Source organism: Podarcis gaigeae, assembly GCF_964106915.1.
Source record: "Podarcis gaigeae genome assembly, chromosome: 2".
In the NCBI taxonomy this organism is placed as follows: Eukaryota; Metazoa; Chordata; class Lepidosauria; order Squamata; family Lacertidae; genus Podarcis; species Podarcis gaigeae.
This window is the reverse complement of record NC_139679.1, coordinates 120,562,494-120,577,582: the sequence shown is the minus strand read 5'-3', so window position 1 is coordinate 120,577,582 and position 15,089 is coordinate 120,562,494. Positions and strand designations below refer to the sequence as shown.

The 15,089-nt window shown below is 46.5% G+C and overlaps 1 protein-coding gene across 2 annotated transcripts; it reads left to right on the top strand.

The window, feature by feature from the left end:
* The first annotated feature begins 577 nt into the window (after window positions 1–577).
* On the top strand, window positions 578–13,625 carry LOC310837548 (uncharacterized protein). Of its 2 annotated transcripts, none has more exons than XM_083724293.1 (7): window positions 578–735; window positions 2,523–3,038; window positions 3,215–3,296; window positions 4,450–4,529; window positions 7,987–8,113; window positions 10,179–12,401; window positions 12,713–13,625. In XM_083724293.1, exons 1-6 carry the CDS (start codon window positions 679–681, stop codon window positions 11,015–11,017), a joined length of 1,701 nt encoding a protein of 566 aa, XP_083580419.1. In that variant the 5' UTR covers window positions 578–678; the 3' UTR covers window positions 11,018–12,401; window positions 12,713–13,625. The 2 variants fall into 2 exon arrangements, with proteins under 2 accessions (XP_083580419.1, XP_083580420.1); XM_083724294.1 differs by having other exon boundaries at window positions 10,179–12,404.
* Window positions 13,626–15,089: the final 1,464 nt, after the last annotated feature.

The window sequence follows — 15,089 nt, the reverse complement described above, 5'->3', positions numbered from 1 at the left end:
ATGGGACGTCCCTATTTTCATCGGAGAAATATTGGAGGGTATGCAATTTAGGACTACATGAACTCTTTGAAGACACCTGTATTGGGAAGTTTTTAATGTTTGATGCTTTATTATGTTTTCTATGTCCTGTAAGCTGCCCAGAGTGGCTGGGGAAATAATAATAATAATGATGATGATGATGACTGGAGTATATTATTATTATTATATGTACCCAGATGATCAGGAAATAATAATCATAACAACAACAACAACTGGAGTATAGTAGTATTATTATTATACGTACTCAGAGTGGGAAATTAATAATAATAATAATAATAATAATAATAATAATAATAATAATACAGTAACGGCTGGGTATAATATTATTATTATACCCCAGATGGGCGGGGAATAATAAAAAATATATAAATAAGTAACCATCATATTTAAGATCAGCGTTTGGGCCAAAGGATAAGCCCCCCCCCCCCGCGTGTGCTTTATTCGCTCCTGCCGAGAGGCAGGCAGCATCGCGTGGGCTTCTGAGGGTTAAGGGAGACAAGCGGAGCCGGATTCCTAGAGCGGAAGGCAGCTTCTTCCGGGTGTAGGGAGAGGAAAGGGCGGCGCTCGCGGGGGCGCAAGGGCGCCTCCTGGCGGTGCGCCTTCCTGCCTTCCCACTCCTTCTCCTCCCGGAGGGGGAAAATGGCTTTTGTCTTCCCCGAGGGCTGCCTGGGCGCCTCCCTGCCGGGCTTGGCTCTGGTGGGTCGCCCTGCTCTGGCCCCCTCTCTCCCCCCTTGGGCTTTGGGGGGATGCGGGGCAGGTGGGGGGTCAAGGGGGTGGAGGAATCCGCTGTCTGGGGGTCCAGGGAGGGATGGCTTCACCCCATAGGGAGGCGTGGGGTACGGCAGGCACCCCGTTTATTCCCATAGGGAAGTGGGCATTGGCATGGGACAGACCCCTCTGCATTTCCCCCTATAGGGAGGTGTGGGGCTGGCATTGACATTCCCCTCTCCATTGACATTCAATGCTCTTTTAAAATGTTCTGGGGAGGGAGGTTATTGGGGCGGGTTTGTTTCTGTTTTCATTATGGGGGGGATATTGTTGTTTTTATTTTTATTAGGCATTTTGTGGTTTTATATCTCGATTTTGTTCTGTGAACCGCCCTGAAACCCCCTGGGTATAGGGCGGTGTATAAACTTAATAAATAATACAGTGGTACCTCGGGTTACAGACGCTTCAGGTTATAGTAACCCAGAAATAGTACCTCGGGTTAAGAACTTTGCTTCAGGATGAGAACAGAAATGGTGCGGCGGCAGCGGGAGGCCCCATTAGCTTAAGTGGTGCTTCAGGTTAAGAACAGTTTCAGGTTAAGAACGGACCTCCAGAATGAATTAAGTTCTTAACCCGAGGTACCACTGTAATCTATTTTGTGTTTTTATATTGTGATTTTATGCTGTGATCGCCCTGAGACCTGCGGGTATAGGGCGTTATACAAATTTGTTTAATAACAACAACAACAACAATTACACCCAATAGAATTCAGAGGACAGCCCCCATTTCACCCCATAGGAAGGTGATCTGAGCACCCGGCCCATCCAGCACCCCTCCCCATCAGCAACTGCAAAGGAAGGTAGAGAGAAGCTTTTTTCTTTTCTCCTTGGCCCACCCAGGTGTCTCTTTTACTCTAGGCCAGCGGTTCTCAACCTGTGGGTTCCCAGATGTTGTTGGACTACAACTCCCAACATCCCTGAGCTCTGGCCTTGCTAGCTAGGGGTGATGGGAGTTGTAGTTCAACAACATCTGGGGACCCACAGGTTGAGAAAGGCTGCTCTAGGCCATTGACACCTGGTATATGGCAGATTACAGTGGTACCTCAGGTTACATACACTTCAGGTTACATACACTTCAGGTTACAGACTCCGCTAACCCAGAAATAGTGCTTCAGGTTAAGAACTTTGCTTCAGGATGAGAACAGAAATCGGGCTCTGGCGGTGCGGCGGCAGCAGGAGGCGCCATTAGCTAAAGTGGTGCTTCAGGTTAAGAACAGTTTCAGGTTAAGAACAGACCTCTGGAACAAATTAAGTACTTAACCCGAGGTACCACTGTATATCTATCAGTATATTAACAATCAACCCTATTCTTCAGCTCTTAAATTGTTTTAACTGATTTTTAACGTTGTGTTTTTTACACTGTTGCAAATCTGCCCGTGTCATGGTACAGAATACTTGACTTTTTATGTTTCCATGAGGTTCCGGGGGAGGAAAGAGGGCTGGGGACTTAAGAGGAACAGCAAGAAAAGGAGAGAATAAATACTTGATCTTTCTGCGTAACTAGGAGAGTTGCTGCATCTTCTCACCTACAACCACATTGAAGGTTTTGGTTTGTGGCCTTGAGACAGAGTAGCCTCCTCTTCCAGTCTCTAGCTCCTCTTCGAATTTTGCTTTTTCTCCTAGAATGAAACTTGATTGCTGGCTGGAGTCATCCACATAAATCCTTCTTTTCTGACAGCGCTATAATTTGTGTAAACAAATGTTTTGGCTTTGCAGGACGTGGTGGAACCTCCAATTCTGTCTGTCTTTGCCTGGAGACAGGCATTGGCAGAAGAAGGCAGATTTCACCATTCAGCCTTCGTGGAGGCTTCCTTGGAGCACAGATCAACGATGGGAGAAGAAGACTCAGCTGCTCGCAGAGCAGGCAAAGGCCCCCTTATCAGTGGGGAATTCTGGGAAAGAACACTGCCGAAAAACCTGGATGAGGAGGACCCCCTCAGCTCGGACGTACAACGCCGGCGCTTCAGGCAGTTCCGCTACCAGGAGGCCGAGGGACCCCGAGAGGTTTGCAGCCGACTCCACGATTTCTGCTGTCGTTGGCTAAAGCCAGGGCAGTACACCAAGACTCAGATCCTGGACCTCGTGATCTTGGAGCAGTTCCTGGCTGTCCTCCCCCCGGAGATGGAGAACTGGGTCAGGGAATGTGGGGTGGAGACCAGTTCCCAGGCGGTGGCCCTGGCCGAAGGTTTCCTTCTGAGTCAGGCGGAGGAGAAGAAGCAGTTAGAGCAACAGGTGAGAGGGTTTCATCCTGGTAGTTCCAAGGTGAAGAGAATCCTTAAAAACTTGACTGATTCCCCAGCTTTCCCTAGAAATCATCCAATAGCCAGCACCCCTCAAGCTTTTGCTTCTGGCATTCCTTTTACAATCCTTCTCCCCGTTCTCTGTTTGAATACACTTTCCTCTTTCAGGTCAAAGTTCTTCTTGGACAAGCAGCCCCTGATTTCTTTGAGGCGGAGAGGATTCTGTTGGGCACCGGACAGAGGTCACTGGGTAAGAGAGAAAGAGGTGGACTTGCCTCTATTGATCATACAATACAGTCGTACCTTGGAAGTCAAACAGAATTCGTTCCGGAAGTCTGTTCCGCTTCCAAAACGTTTGAATACCAAAACACGGCTTCTGATTGGCTGCAGAAAGCTTCTGCCGCCAATTGGAAGCCCTGTCGGACGTTCGGCTTCCAAAAACAGTTCGCAAACCGGAACAGTGACTTCCAGGTTTGTGACGTTTGGGAGCCAAAACGTTTGGGAACTAAGCTGTTCGACTTCCAAGGTACGACTGTAAATCTGTGGGTTGCTTTCATCTTTTTTTATTTCTTTTTCAATGACACAATCCTGAAAAGCTTGGTATGTTTGTGTCCAAGAGCCCAGATGGGGAGAGAGTTGTTTCCACACCACCGACCTGTAAAATGGGTATAAACATCCAGAAATGCATGCAACAGCTAAATATTTTTTTGTAGCACCCACATGCACCGTATTTTTCTCTCTATTAGACGCACCGGACCATAAGACGTACCTAGTTTTTAGGAGAGGAAAACAAATAAAAAAGCAACGCAAAGCCTCCTGAGCGAAGAGGGAGCGAAGAGGGAGCGCTCAGGAGGCTTTGCGGGGCTATCCCTGAAGCCAGAAGAGCAAGCGGGTGCAAACCAATCCCTCTTGCCCTCCTGGCTTCAGTGAAAGCAAGCCTACTGGCTTTCCTCCTGCAAGAGCCGGGCGCTCTTTAAAGGGTGCGCGGCTCTTGGGTTTTTTTCTGGGAGGTGGGGAAAGGGACAGAGCCGCATGCTCTCTCCCTTCCGCCACCTCCCGCAAAAGCCAGGGATAGCCGCGCGAAGCCTCCACAGGGCAGTGGGATGAAGGCTCCCCGCTGCCCTGCGGAGGCTTGTCGGGGCTGGCAGGGGACGCCCCGGTTTCTCTGCCGGCACCCGGGGTTTTCCCCGCCAGCCCCAAAGAGCGGCTCAGAAGCGTGCCACACTCCGGCAATTTAGCTGCAGGGACCACACATTCGCTCCATAAGACGCACAGACATTTCCCCTTCGTTTTTAAGAGGAATAAAGTGTGTCTTATGGAGCGAAAAATACAGTAACTTAGATGTGCATTGTAACTGAGACGAGCACCTTCTACCGACTTCCTTTCATCTTTGTCTCTGACAGGCGATGGTGCGATACCAGAAATGCTTACTCGGTCAACTCTTCTTTGTGATGGAGAAGCAGCAGACACAGGAGCTGAGCCGGTATGGAGACATATCGCTGGCTGTCTCTGTCCCACCTCTGTTGCCTCCTTAGGCCTAGAATGAACCTCTTTTCTTCTTTTTAACTGCATAGTTCAGTCAGTAGAGCACAAGACTTTTAATCTGAAGGTTGTGGGTTTAAGCCCCACGTTGGGCAAAAAGATTCCTGCGGTGCAGGGGGTTGGACTAAATGACCCTTGGGTTCCCTTCCAATTCTACAATTCTATGAGTCTTTGCTTCAGTCAAAACTGCAGGCAAGGAAGCAGTGGTTGCTGGTACCCCTTAGGACTGGTGGGTGGGGGTTGAAGGCAACCTTTATTTAAAAAAAAACCCAGAAGCCTTTCTCTGAGGGGTAATAGGACAGGATATAGCAAAAGACCGTAAGAAACTACAGTGGTACTTCACGTTACAGACGCTTCAGGTTACAGACTCCACTAACCCAGAAATAGTACCTCGGGTTAAGAACTTTGCTTCAGGATGAGAACAGAAATCGGGCTCTGGCTGGAGGCCCCATTAGCTAAAGTGGTACCTCAGGTTAAGAACAGTTTCAGGTTAAGAACGGACCTCCAGAAGGAATTAAGTTCTTAACCCAAGGTACCACTGTCTTTATGTATGCAAGCACAGCAGCCAGAATGCTTTATGCGCAGTGATGGAAGCAACATACCGTCCCAACCAAGGAAGAGGGGCAGGCAAAATTAATTGAATATGCAGAAATGGCAAAACTTACGGGGATAAGAAATCATCTGAAGGCACCCCTGTTTAGGCAAGCTTTTAATTTGCTGCCAAGGAGTGTGGTGGAGTCTCCTTCTTTGGAGGTCTTTAAGCAGAGGCTTGACAACCATATGTCAGGAGTGCTCTGATGGTGTTTCCTGCTTGGCAGGGGGTTGGACTCGATGGCCCTTGTGGTCTCTTCCAACTCTAGGATTCTATGATTCTATGATTCTAATGTTTAATAGACTGTTGTATTTTAATATTCTGTTGGAAGCCACCCAGAGTGGCTGGGGAAACCCAGCCAGATGGGCGGGGTATAAATAATAAATTATTATTATTATTATTATTATTATTATTATTATTAACCAAGAAGAAAGTGTTTTTATTAAAGGATGTGCATGTTACATAGATTTTTTTAAAGAATCATTGTAAACAAGTAAGTAGATTTGCAGGATTAATATAAAATCAAGCAGTTGGGGGGAAAGAAGATCTGTCTATCTATCTATTTGTCAGGAGCTCGTCCTACGCTTGAGTAGGACCCTGGCAGAGACACATGCCCGACTGGCATGTTCTCCCTCCTGGTCGTTCGTACGGGAGCTTCAAAAGCTTTCTTCAGCCCGAACATCACAGCGACCGATGCCAACCGACACCGGCACACTTAGGGATCGGCAGAGTTTGTGCAACTTTCGTGACAGACCTCAGCAACTCAGCATTTTGGCTAATCTACTTTATTTACATATAAACACATACGGAGCACTGCAACATGGCTCCCTCTCTAGCATCAGACAGCAAAGAAAAAAAGAACAAAGGACAATAGTCCCACTTCACGGAACACAGTAACACAAAATCCTGCTTCTGTTACTTCCCACTCTGTGGAGTCAAAAAACATATACAGCGGTATATACAGTGCGGCAGCAGCAGGAGGCCCCATTAGATAAAGTGGTGCTTCAGGTTAAGAACAGTTTCAGGTTAAGAACTGACCTCCAGAATGAATTAAGTACTGAACCCGAGGTACCACTGTATTGTCATGTGAAAGACAACAATCCCATGCCCGCAATCATGGAGCAGGAATTCTAACCCTATCACCTATCTATCTAAAAGACATTATGGGGGAGGTACAGTTTAATTAAACAAATTCACTACATAACCAGAGAAGGAGTGGAGGGAAGTCGAAATGAAAGATACAAATGTAAAGGAGACTCTTGTTGTTAAATTCAAAACTATATATATGGGGTAGAAGGCAGGGAGCCCAATAACAGGCAGCTCCAACTAATTCTTCATCCTCCTGCTACGTCCTATAAGGGGCAACATTGGGACTAAGGAGGAAGAGGTTGATTTGCTATTCTACCTCAGTTTTGACTAACCTAGGCAGGAGAGACTGGGATTGTTGGGGAAGGCAGCGCCCCCTTTTCCAAAATAGACCAGTCGCCACTGCTAGGAAGGCTGCAAATGTCTCTCCCCACCCCCAAATTATGCAGAATAATATCCAGCTGCCTTTCCCGGATGAGCCTTTTGGATTCAGCTAGTAGATCATCTCGCAGACGTGGGGATACAGGGCATAGCCCGTAACTGGTTGTGCTCTTTTATCTCTGGTCGGGGACAGAGGGTGGCACTAGGGAGGGAAATGTCGTCGGGCCACTCCTTGGTGTGTGGAGTGCCGCAGGGTGCAATTCTCTCCCCGATGCTTTTTAACATCTTTATGCGCCCCCTTGCCCAGATTATCCGGAGCTTTGGGCTGGGCTGTCTCCAATATGCTGATGACACTCAGCTCTATCTGCTGATGGATGGCCACACCGACTCGGCCCCAAACACATTGACCAGATGCTTGGAAGCTGTGGCTGGATGGTTTCGTGGGAGCCAATTGAAACTAAATCCTTCGAAGACAGAGGTCCTATGGCTAGGTCGGGATGGCATGGGGATGAGGGACCAACTCCCTTCTCTTGCGGGGGCCCAATTAGTGCCATTGCCTTCCGTTAAGAGTTTGGGTGTAATCCTTGACGCCTCCCTTTCCATGGAGGCGCAGGTTACAGCAACAGCCAAGGCGACATTTTTCCACCTTCGCCGCATCAAGCAGTTGGTCCCTTACCTTTCCCGCCCTGACTTGGCCACAGTGATCCATGCGACGGTCATCTCCAGGCTTGACTACTGTAATTCGCTCTACGCGGGGCTGCCCTTGAAGCTGTCCCTTTAAAGCCCTTCACGGCCTAGGACCCTCGTACCTCCGGGACCGCCTCTCCTGGTATGCCCCACGGAGAGCCTCAAGGTCCATAAATAACAACACCCTAGTGGTCCCGGGCCCTAAGGAAGTTAGATTGGCTTCGACCAGAGGCAGGGCCTTTTCAACTCTGGCTCCGGCCTGGTGGAATGCTCTGCCTCATGAGACCAGGGCCCTGCAGGATCTGATTTCTTTCCGCAGGGCCTGTAAGACAGAGTTGTTCCGCCTGGCCTTTGGCTTGGAGCCAGTTTGATTCCCTCCCTCCCCCCCCCCTCTCTCTTTTTTCCCCTTCTTTTCCTTCTCCTCCTGCGATGAGGCTACATTTTAATATTTTAATGTTCCATTATTTTAATTGTTGTGTTTTATTTTTGTTTTTAAGTTTGTAATCATTCATCTTGTTTTTATTATTGCTTGTAAGCCGCTCTGAGCCCGGCCTTGGCTGGGGAGGGCGGGGTATAAATAAAAAATTATTATTATTATTATTATTATGTGATCTATAAAGCTGCAAACGTCTCTCTCTCTCTCTTTTTCCAGGGTCCAGTGTCGTTTGAGGAGGTTGCTGTGTTTTTCACGGAGGAGGAGTTGCCTCTGCTGGATCCTGACCAGAAAGCTCTACACAGGGAAGTTATGGAGGAGAATTATGGGATGGTGGCCTCTTTTGGTAAGGCCCCCTATTTCCCTGGCTGGGAAAATAAAGGAACGCGTAATTTCTTTTGCACATTTCCTCACTTGAACCATATTTTGGGTAGTGCGGTTCTAACCATGTCTACTCAGAAGTAAGTCACATTAAACTCAACGACTGCAAGCTTATCTTTTGAAGGGAAGCATTTAAAAACAGCCTTGGCTCTGCATGCTGTCTGAGCTAGGACCTGAACCCAGGTCTCTGACAGACTTCATCCAGGTCAGAATTCATGGAGAAAACTGTCATAATGGCTCTGCTCGGCCTCCACAGTGTGGAGAGAGTGGTGCTACCAAAAACTGGTTGCTAGAAACCCTGAGAGACAAGAGTGTCCTTTCCTCAGGTCCCGCTTGCGGGCTTCCGACAGGCATCCTTTGGCCACTGTGAGAACAGGATGTTGGATCCAACAGACACTTTTTATGTTCTTTGTTTTTCTTTTTCTTTTTTAAACATCTTTATTGAACATTCAAAAAGTACATAATCACCGTATTTTTCACTCCATAAGACACACTTTTTCCCTCCTAAAAAGGGAAATGTGTGTGCGTCTTATGGAGCGAATGCAGGCGGGAGGCTCTGCTCAGTGCTTCCTTTAAAGAGCCGCACGGAGCATGTGTGCGGGCGGCTCTTGGGGGCTTTTCCCCAAGGAGGGAGAAGGGCAGCCCGTCAGTCTCTTCTCCCTCCTCGGGGAAAAGCCCCCAAGAGCCGCACACATGCTCCGTGTGGCTCTTTAAAGGGAGTGTGGCTCTTGGGAGCTTTTCCACAAGGTGGGAGAAGGGACTGACGGGCTGCCCTCTGTCCCTTCCCACACCTCCCGGAAAAGCCAGCAAGAGCTGCTGCCAGGCTCTGCTCAGCGCTCCCTTCTAAGGGCTCCCTTTCATCCCTCATCCTGTTTTGCTGGGAAGCCAGCAGAAGAGGTGCTCTACAGCAACTGCTCTTGCTCTGCTGGCTTCTCAGCAAAGCGGGAGGAGGGACGGAAGGGTTTAAAGCAAGAAAAGCGAGAGCTGCTTACATGCTCTGCGCAAAATATATATTTTTTCTTGCTTTCCCCCTCTAAAAACTAGATGCGTCTTATGGAGCGAAAAATACGGTGTGTGTGCACTAAATAAACATGGTGAGAGGTAAATAAAAGGGAGAAAAATAAGAAGAGAAGCAAAACCCATGTAGAAGGGAAAATAAAGGGGGGAGGGAAAATAACCCCAAACTGTATATTTTACAAGCTCGTTATTGTACTTCACCAGATCTCAGACCTATTACAGTATTTGTAAGAATTAATTCCAAATATAATTGAATTTGTCCATGGCAAGTCTGCATTTGTATGCAAGTTGTTCGTATGCTGCGAGTTTGTATAAGGCTCCAATCCAATCGTAGAAGGGAGCCACATTTTTATTTTCCCAATTCATCAGTATTAGTCTTTTTGCTGTGGTTAGGGCAGGGAGAGTCCACTTGTATTGTCCTTTTGTAAGGTTCCATGTGCTGGGTATATAATTCAAGGGGATATTTTGCTCTGTAAATGTAAGGTTGTTCCATACAGTTCTGTTAATAGTTTCAGTTCTTAGGTTTATAGCATTCCAGTTGCAGGAAATTTCAGGAGGCTTGGAGTCCATTGCTTTAACCATTACACCACACCACACGGGCTCCATAAATATCATGAGGACAGTTCTCTGTGTTGGTAGAGCCTGAGACTCTTAATCTAATGGATTGTGGGTTCAAGCCCCACATTGGGCAAAAAGATCCCTGCATTGGAGGGGGTTGGACTTATTATTACATAAAATACATAATAAAAATAAAAACAACAACCCAATAGCTCCCCCCAAACAACAAGTTACAATCATAGAATTGTAGAATTGGAAGGGACCCCCAGTGTCATCTAGACTCTCATCCTGCAATATATGCCAGTTGCCAGTAAATGCCAGTCAACAGAATGTGTGAAAATTTGCCTTCCGTATATTGCAATGACCTTTATTGCAAAGTGTCATTCTGTTTGCTTGGTGAATGGAGGCTCAATTTCTTCCCCAAGCTCTTACCACTTCCCCTGTCTTCATTACAGCAGGCGGCGAATGGGAAACGCGGCATAATCGTGACCGACTCCCAAAGGTGTCATCGGAAAGAGACAGATGCAAAAAGAGCAAAACGCACACCGGACAGCTGCCGTATAAATGCTTGGAGTGCGGAAAGAGCTTCAGACTGAGTGCAAGTCTCACAAACCATCAGAGAAGCCACAATGGGGAGAAACCATATAAATGTTTGGAATGCGGAAAGAGCTTCAGTCTGAACAGAGACCTTGCTTATCACCAGATCATTCACACGGGGGAGAAGCCGTTCCAATGCACGGAGTGCGGAAAGACTTTTACTCGAAGCACAAACCTCCGCGGTCATCAGAGAATCCACACAGGCGAGAAACCCTACCAGTGCTTAGTGTGTGGAAAGAGCTTCAGCCAGAAAAAATACCTCACGTCTCATCATCGGATTCACACAGGGGAGAAACCCTATAAATGTTTGGACTGTGGAAAGTGCTTCATTCTGAACAAAGACCTCACTTGCCATCAAAGAATCCACACAGGGGAGAAGCCGTATCAGTGTTTGGAATGCGGGAAGAACTTTCGCTTGAACAAAGACCTTGCTTGTCATCAGAGAATTCACACCGGGGAGAAACCGTACCAATGCTTAGAATGTGGAAAGAGCTTCAATAGGAGCACAAACTTCCGGTGTCATCAGAGAATCCACACTGGGGAGAAACCCTATCAGTGCTTGGAGTGTGGAAAGAGCTTCACTCGGAAGGTTCATCTCACTTGTCACACACAAAAATCGCACTCGGAGGAAATCATACAAGAGCTTGGAGATGAGCTATTCCAGGATTCCTTTGAAATCCTTACTGTGGACATATGAAAAGGAATTCGAGAGAGATAAATTTCACTCTAAAGTCAAACTTGAGTCTAATACAGTTAAACCTTGGATCCCAAACTCCTCCGTTTTCTAACGCTTCGGCTCCCGAATGACGAAAACCCGGAAGTAAATGCTCCAGTTTTGTAACATTTTTCAGAAGCTGAATGTCCAACGCGGCCTGCAACCAATCGGAAGCCATCCCTTGGTTGTCGGAACATTTCGGAAGCCGAAAGGGCTTCTGGAACAGATTACGTTCGACAACCGAGATTTGACTGTAGCTGTTTTGCAGCCATGGCAGAGATCTGTAAATACGTTGTCTTATTAAAGTTCTCAAGCAATCTTTGTTTCCAGTTAGTTGGTGACACAACACGGTGGTTCAGAAGCGAGCTTGCAATTTTTGCTGACATATCAAAGAGAATTAAATCAATACCAAGTTAGAGCATTGCTCCATCTAGCTCATTATTGTCTTTATTGACTGGCATTGACATTATAGGCAGGAAATGTCTTTCAGAGATGCCCTTCTGTGTGAGACGTGTCTTCCGTCTCCTCATTGGAAATATACGTATTTATACTGGCAGTGGGCCAAACATCTCTTTGTATGTTAAAGTCCTACTCAGAGTAAACCCTCTGAAATTAATCATATCTCCAATGGGTCTACTCTTGAGCAGGACTAACGTTGCACACCGCCCAAAGTAAGTGTTTAGAATGTTTTGTATTGCTGGTACCCCGCACCGCAGAAGTCACGATATTATCCGCGTTTGTTGAAAATGATGCAAACGCCATTCGTACATGGTGGAAAAATAAAATTGACTATTCCTGTGGGGACGTTATAGCTCAGATGAACATAAATACTGGCAGTTCCATATCTGCAATACAGTTGTACCTTGGTTTTCGAACAGCTTAGTTCTTGAACGTTTTGGCTCCCAAACGCCGCAAACCCGGAAGTGAGTGTTCCAGCGAATTATTTTTGGAAGCCGGACGTCCGATGGGGCTTCCTATGCAGCCAATCAGAAGCTGCGTTTTGGTTTTCGAATGTTTTGGAAGTTGAACAGACTTCCGTAACAGATATGCGTTTGACTTCAAAGGTGCGGCTGTATATATTTTACTTGGTTGTCTCGGTGGCGGGGACAGACTATTGCTAGCACGTAACTCTGGTCCGCTGGGAAAAGTTAAAGGTTCTTGTATTAAGAACCTGGGTCCAGTATTTTCTTAGGACTGCCTGATTCCTTATATCCTTGCCCGATCAAGGAGGTCTTCAAAGCGGTCATTGTTACGATCCCTCATGATGTTGTGGTTCATCTCCATCAGGAGTTATGTGGCAGGCCCAATTGCATGGAACTCCCAGTTAAGATCACATACCCTCCAACATCTCTCCAATGAAAATACAGTGGTGCCTCGCAAGACGAAATTAATCCGTTCCGTGAAGCTCTTCGTATAGCGTTTTTTTCGTCTTACGAAGCAAGCCCATTGACAGCTTAGTGGATTAGCGCTATTAGCGGTTTAGCGGCTTTTAGCGGATCAGCTGATAAGCGGCTTAGGAAAAGGGGGGAAAACCCGCAGGAACTCGCAAGACATTTCGTCTTGCGAAGCAAGCCCATAGGGAAATTCGTTTTGCGAAGCACCTCCAAAACAGAAAACCCTTTTGTCTAGCGGGTTTTCCGTCTTGCGAGGCGTTGGTCTTGCGGGGCACCACTGTAGGGATGTCCTTAATTCGCTGCCACTCTTGGCTACTTCCAATATATATAAAAACATAAAACCTTTAAAAAACTTCCCTATACAGAGCTGCCTTCTAAAGGTTGTATAGTTACTTTTCTCCTTGGCTCGGAGGTCGCATAACTCCATACCCTCCAACATTTCTCGGGTGAAAATAGAGATTTCCTAAGGAAAAGCGGGACATTCCAGGATCAAATCAGAAACTGGGGCGGCTTCTGTAAATCTGGGACTGTCCCTGGAAAATAGGGTCTGAGATCAGGTTTGTTGACCTTCCTGTGCCCAGTGTTGACCGTAAAAAGCTGGCGTTTAAGTAAGCTGTTCAGATTTTATGGTTAGTTTTAGTTTTCTTGTATCTTCTCAACTACACTGCACACCAGTCTTAGAGACTATGATGTTAAGCGGGATGTAAGTGGCTGAAAGAAATGGACGATAAGAAGGGACCCTTTGGAGTGAGCAGTAAATCTTTTATTTAAACACACTGTGGGAATAGTTCTAGCTGCCAAAAAGAGGCTCTCCTGTGTTCCTCCATAAAAGGAATGGATTTATGCAGTCTGGATGTAATGTTAACAGGATCCGCTCATTTATGCAAAGGCAGGCAAAAGAAAGAAAGAAATCTCTGAGCAACGTGGAAAGCCATTATTGTATCATACTGCAATGTAATATGGATATCAAAGTGATCTGATTAATGAGTTACCTTGCATATATTAACTTCTATGTAAAGCAAGAACAAGATAGTATAAATGCAGATTAATTTGGTAACTCCCATTGATGAAACACATTTTATCAGTGAATAATATTATCTGTTACGTGTATATATTGTGTATTTTGTGACATGTGTTTTGTATATTTATAATAAAACTTTCCCCCCCTTAAGTACTTGCAGTATGGAACAAAACTATGCCACCATTTCGCTCCTGTTTTCACACTGGAGAATCCATTTGCTGTAGGAATGAAGAAGTCGAGAGTACAGTATTCGCAAGAGGTTTCTCTGCCAATAGCCAGTTTTGCAAAAGTTTTATTTGGTTTTACAAATCCATTCACACAAATAAAATACTTAGAATTGGTAAAGTTAAAAAAAGATTCTTCCAAATCTTAGGGCTTCCCTCCCCCACTCCGTGGATCCTTAGAATACCTTTGTCCACCGAATATTATAAACTCCTCCAAATAACAATCTTCCATTATATCCAAAATCTTTGCAACATTGCAAGTGTTGTTTAAAGCCTGCCAAAGAGTTTGAGTGTTTACAGTGTTCTTTTAGATACAATCTAAAATTGTCCCACTCTCTCTTGAAGTTTTTATCCTGATTTCCCCAGTGAATCTTGCCATTCTCTCTGCCAATAGCCAGGTCAGGCTGACTCGCTACTCTCAGCGTACCAAGATAAACAAGAGGTTTGCTTCAAAGGGTGCATGTTTCGCACTTGGCTCCTGTCTTGGAAGAAATGCACAGGGGAAGGGGATGGATTGGGGGAATCCTGGTGCTTGGGCTTGCAAGGGTTAACATGAACCCTAACTGGTTTCCAGCAGAGGAAGAGAATTTGAGATAAGGAGAGGGGGCGAGTCTTTCCAGGCTCTTTTCCTGCAAGGCTTTTCTGCCTTGAAAAGAGGGAGCTTTCGCTTGTGCAAAAGTCTGGGTCACTGAAACCTCCTGCAACTTGGTGAGAAACCCCCACTTTGCACATTGGGGGAAAAGGTGCTTGGTGGTCCCCCCAAATCAGGAGGTCATTATGATGGGGGGCTAAGTAAAAGTAAAGGGACCCCTGACCATTAGGTCCAGTTGTGGCCGACTCTGGAGTGGCGGCGCTCATCTCGTTTTATTGGTTGAGGAAGCCGGCGTACAGCTTCCGGGTCATGTGGCTAGCATGACGAAGCCGCTTCTGGGGAACCAGAGCAGCACACGGAAACGCCGTCTATCTTCCCGCTGGAGTGGTACCTATTTATCTACTTGCACTTGCACTTTGACGTGCTTTTGAACTGCTAGGTTGGCAGGAGCAGGGACCGAGCAACGGGAGCTCACCCTGTTGCGGGGATTTGAACCACCAACCTGCTGATCAGCAAGCCCTAGGCTCTGTGGTTTAACCCACAGCACCCCTACACCCCAAACTACTTACCTGTCAAACATGGCATGGGGTTCCAATTGGTCAAAAGCCATCACTCAAACCAATCTGGGAGAGGAAGTCTTTAAAAGGGGGCATCCTTGTGGCATTCAGTGGAGCCCTGGGGGTTGTAAATGACTGGCAGACTTTACAAAGCTGCTATCGCTGGATCAAGTTTGTCAATTCATTAAACTTGATAATATTTTTTTTTAAATGTCCAGCAGCACCTTAGAGACCAACTAAGTTTGCTCTGGGTATAAGCTTTTGTG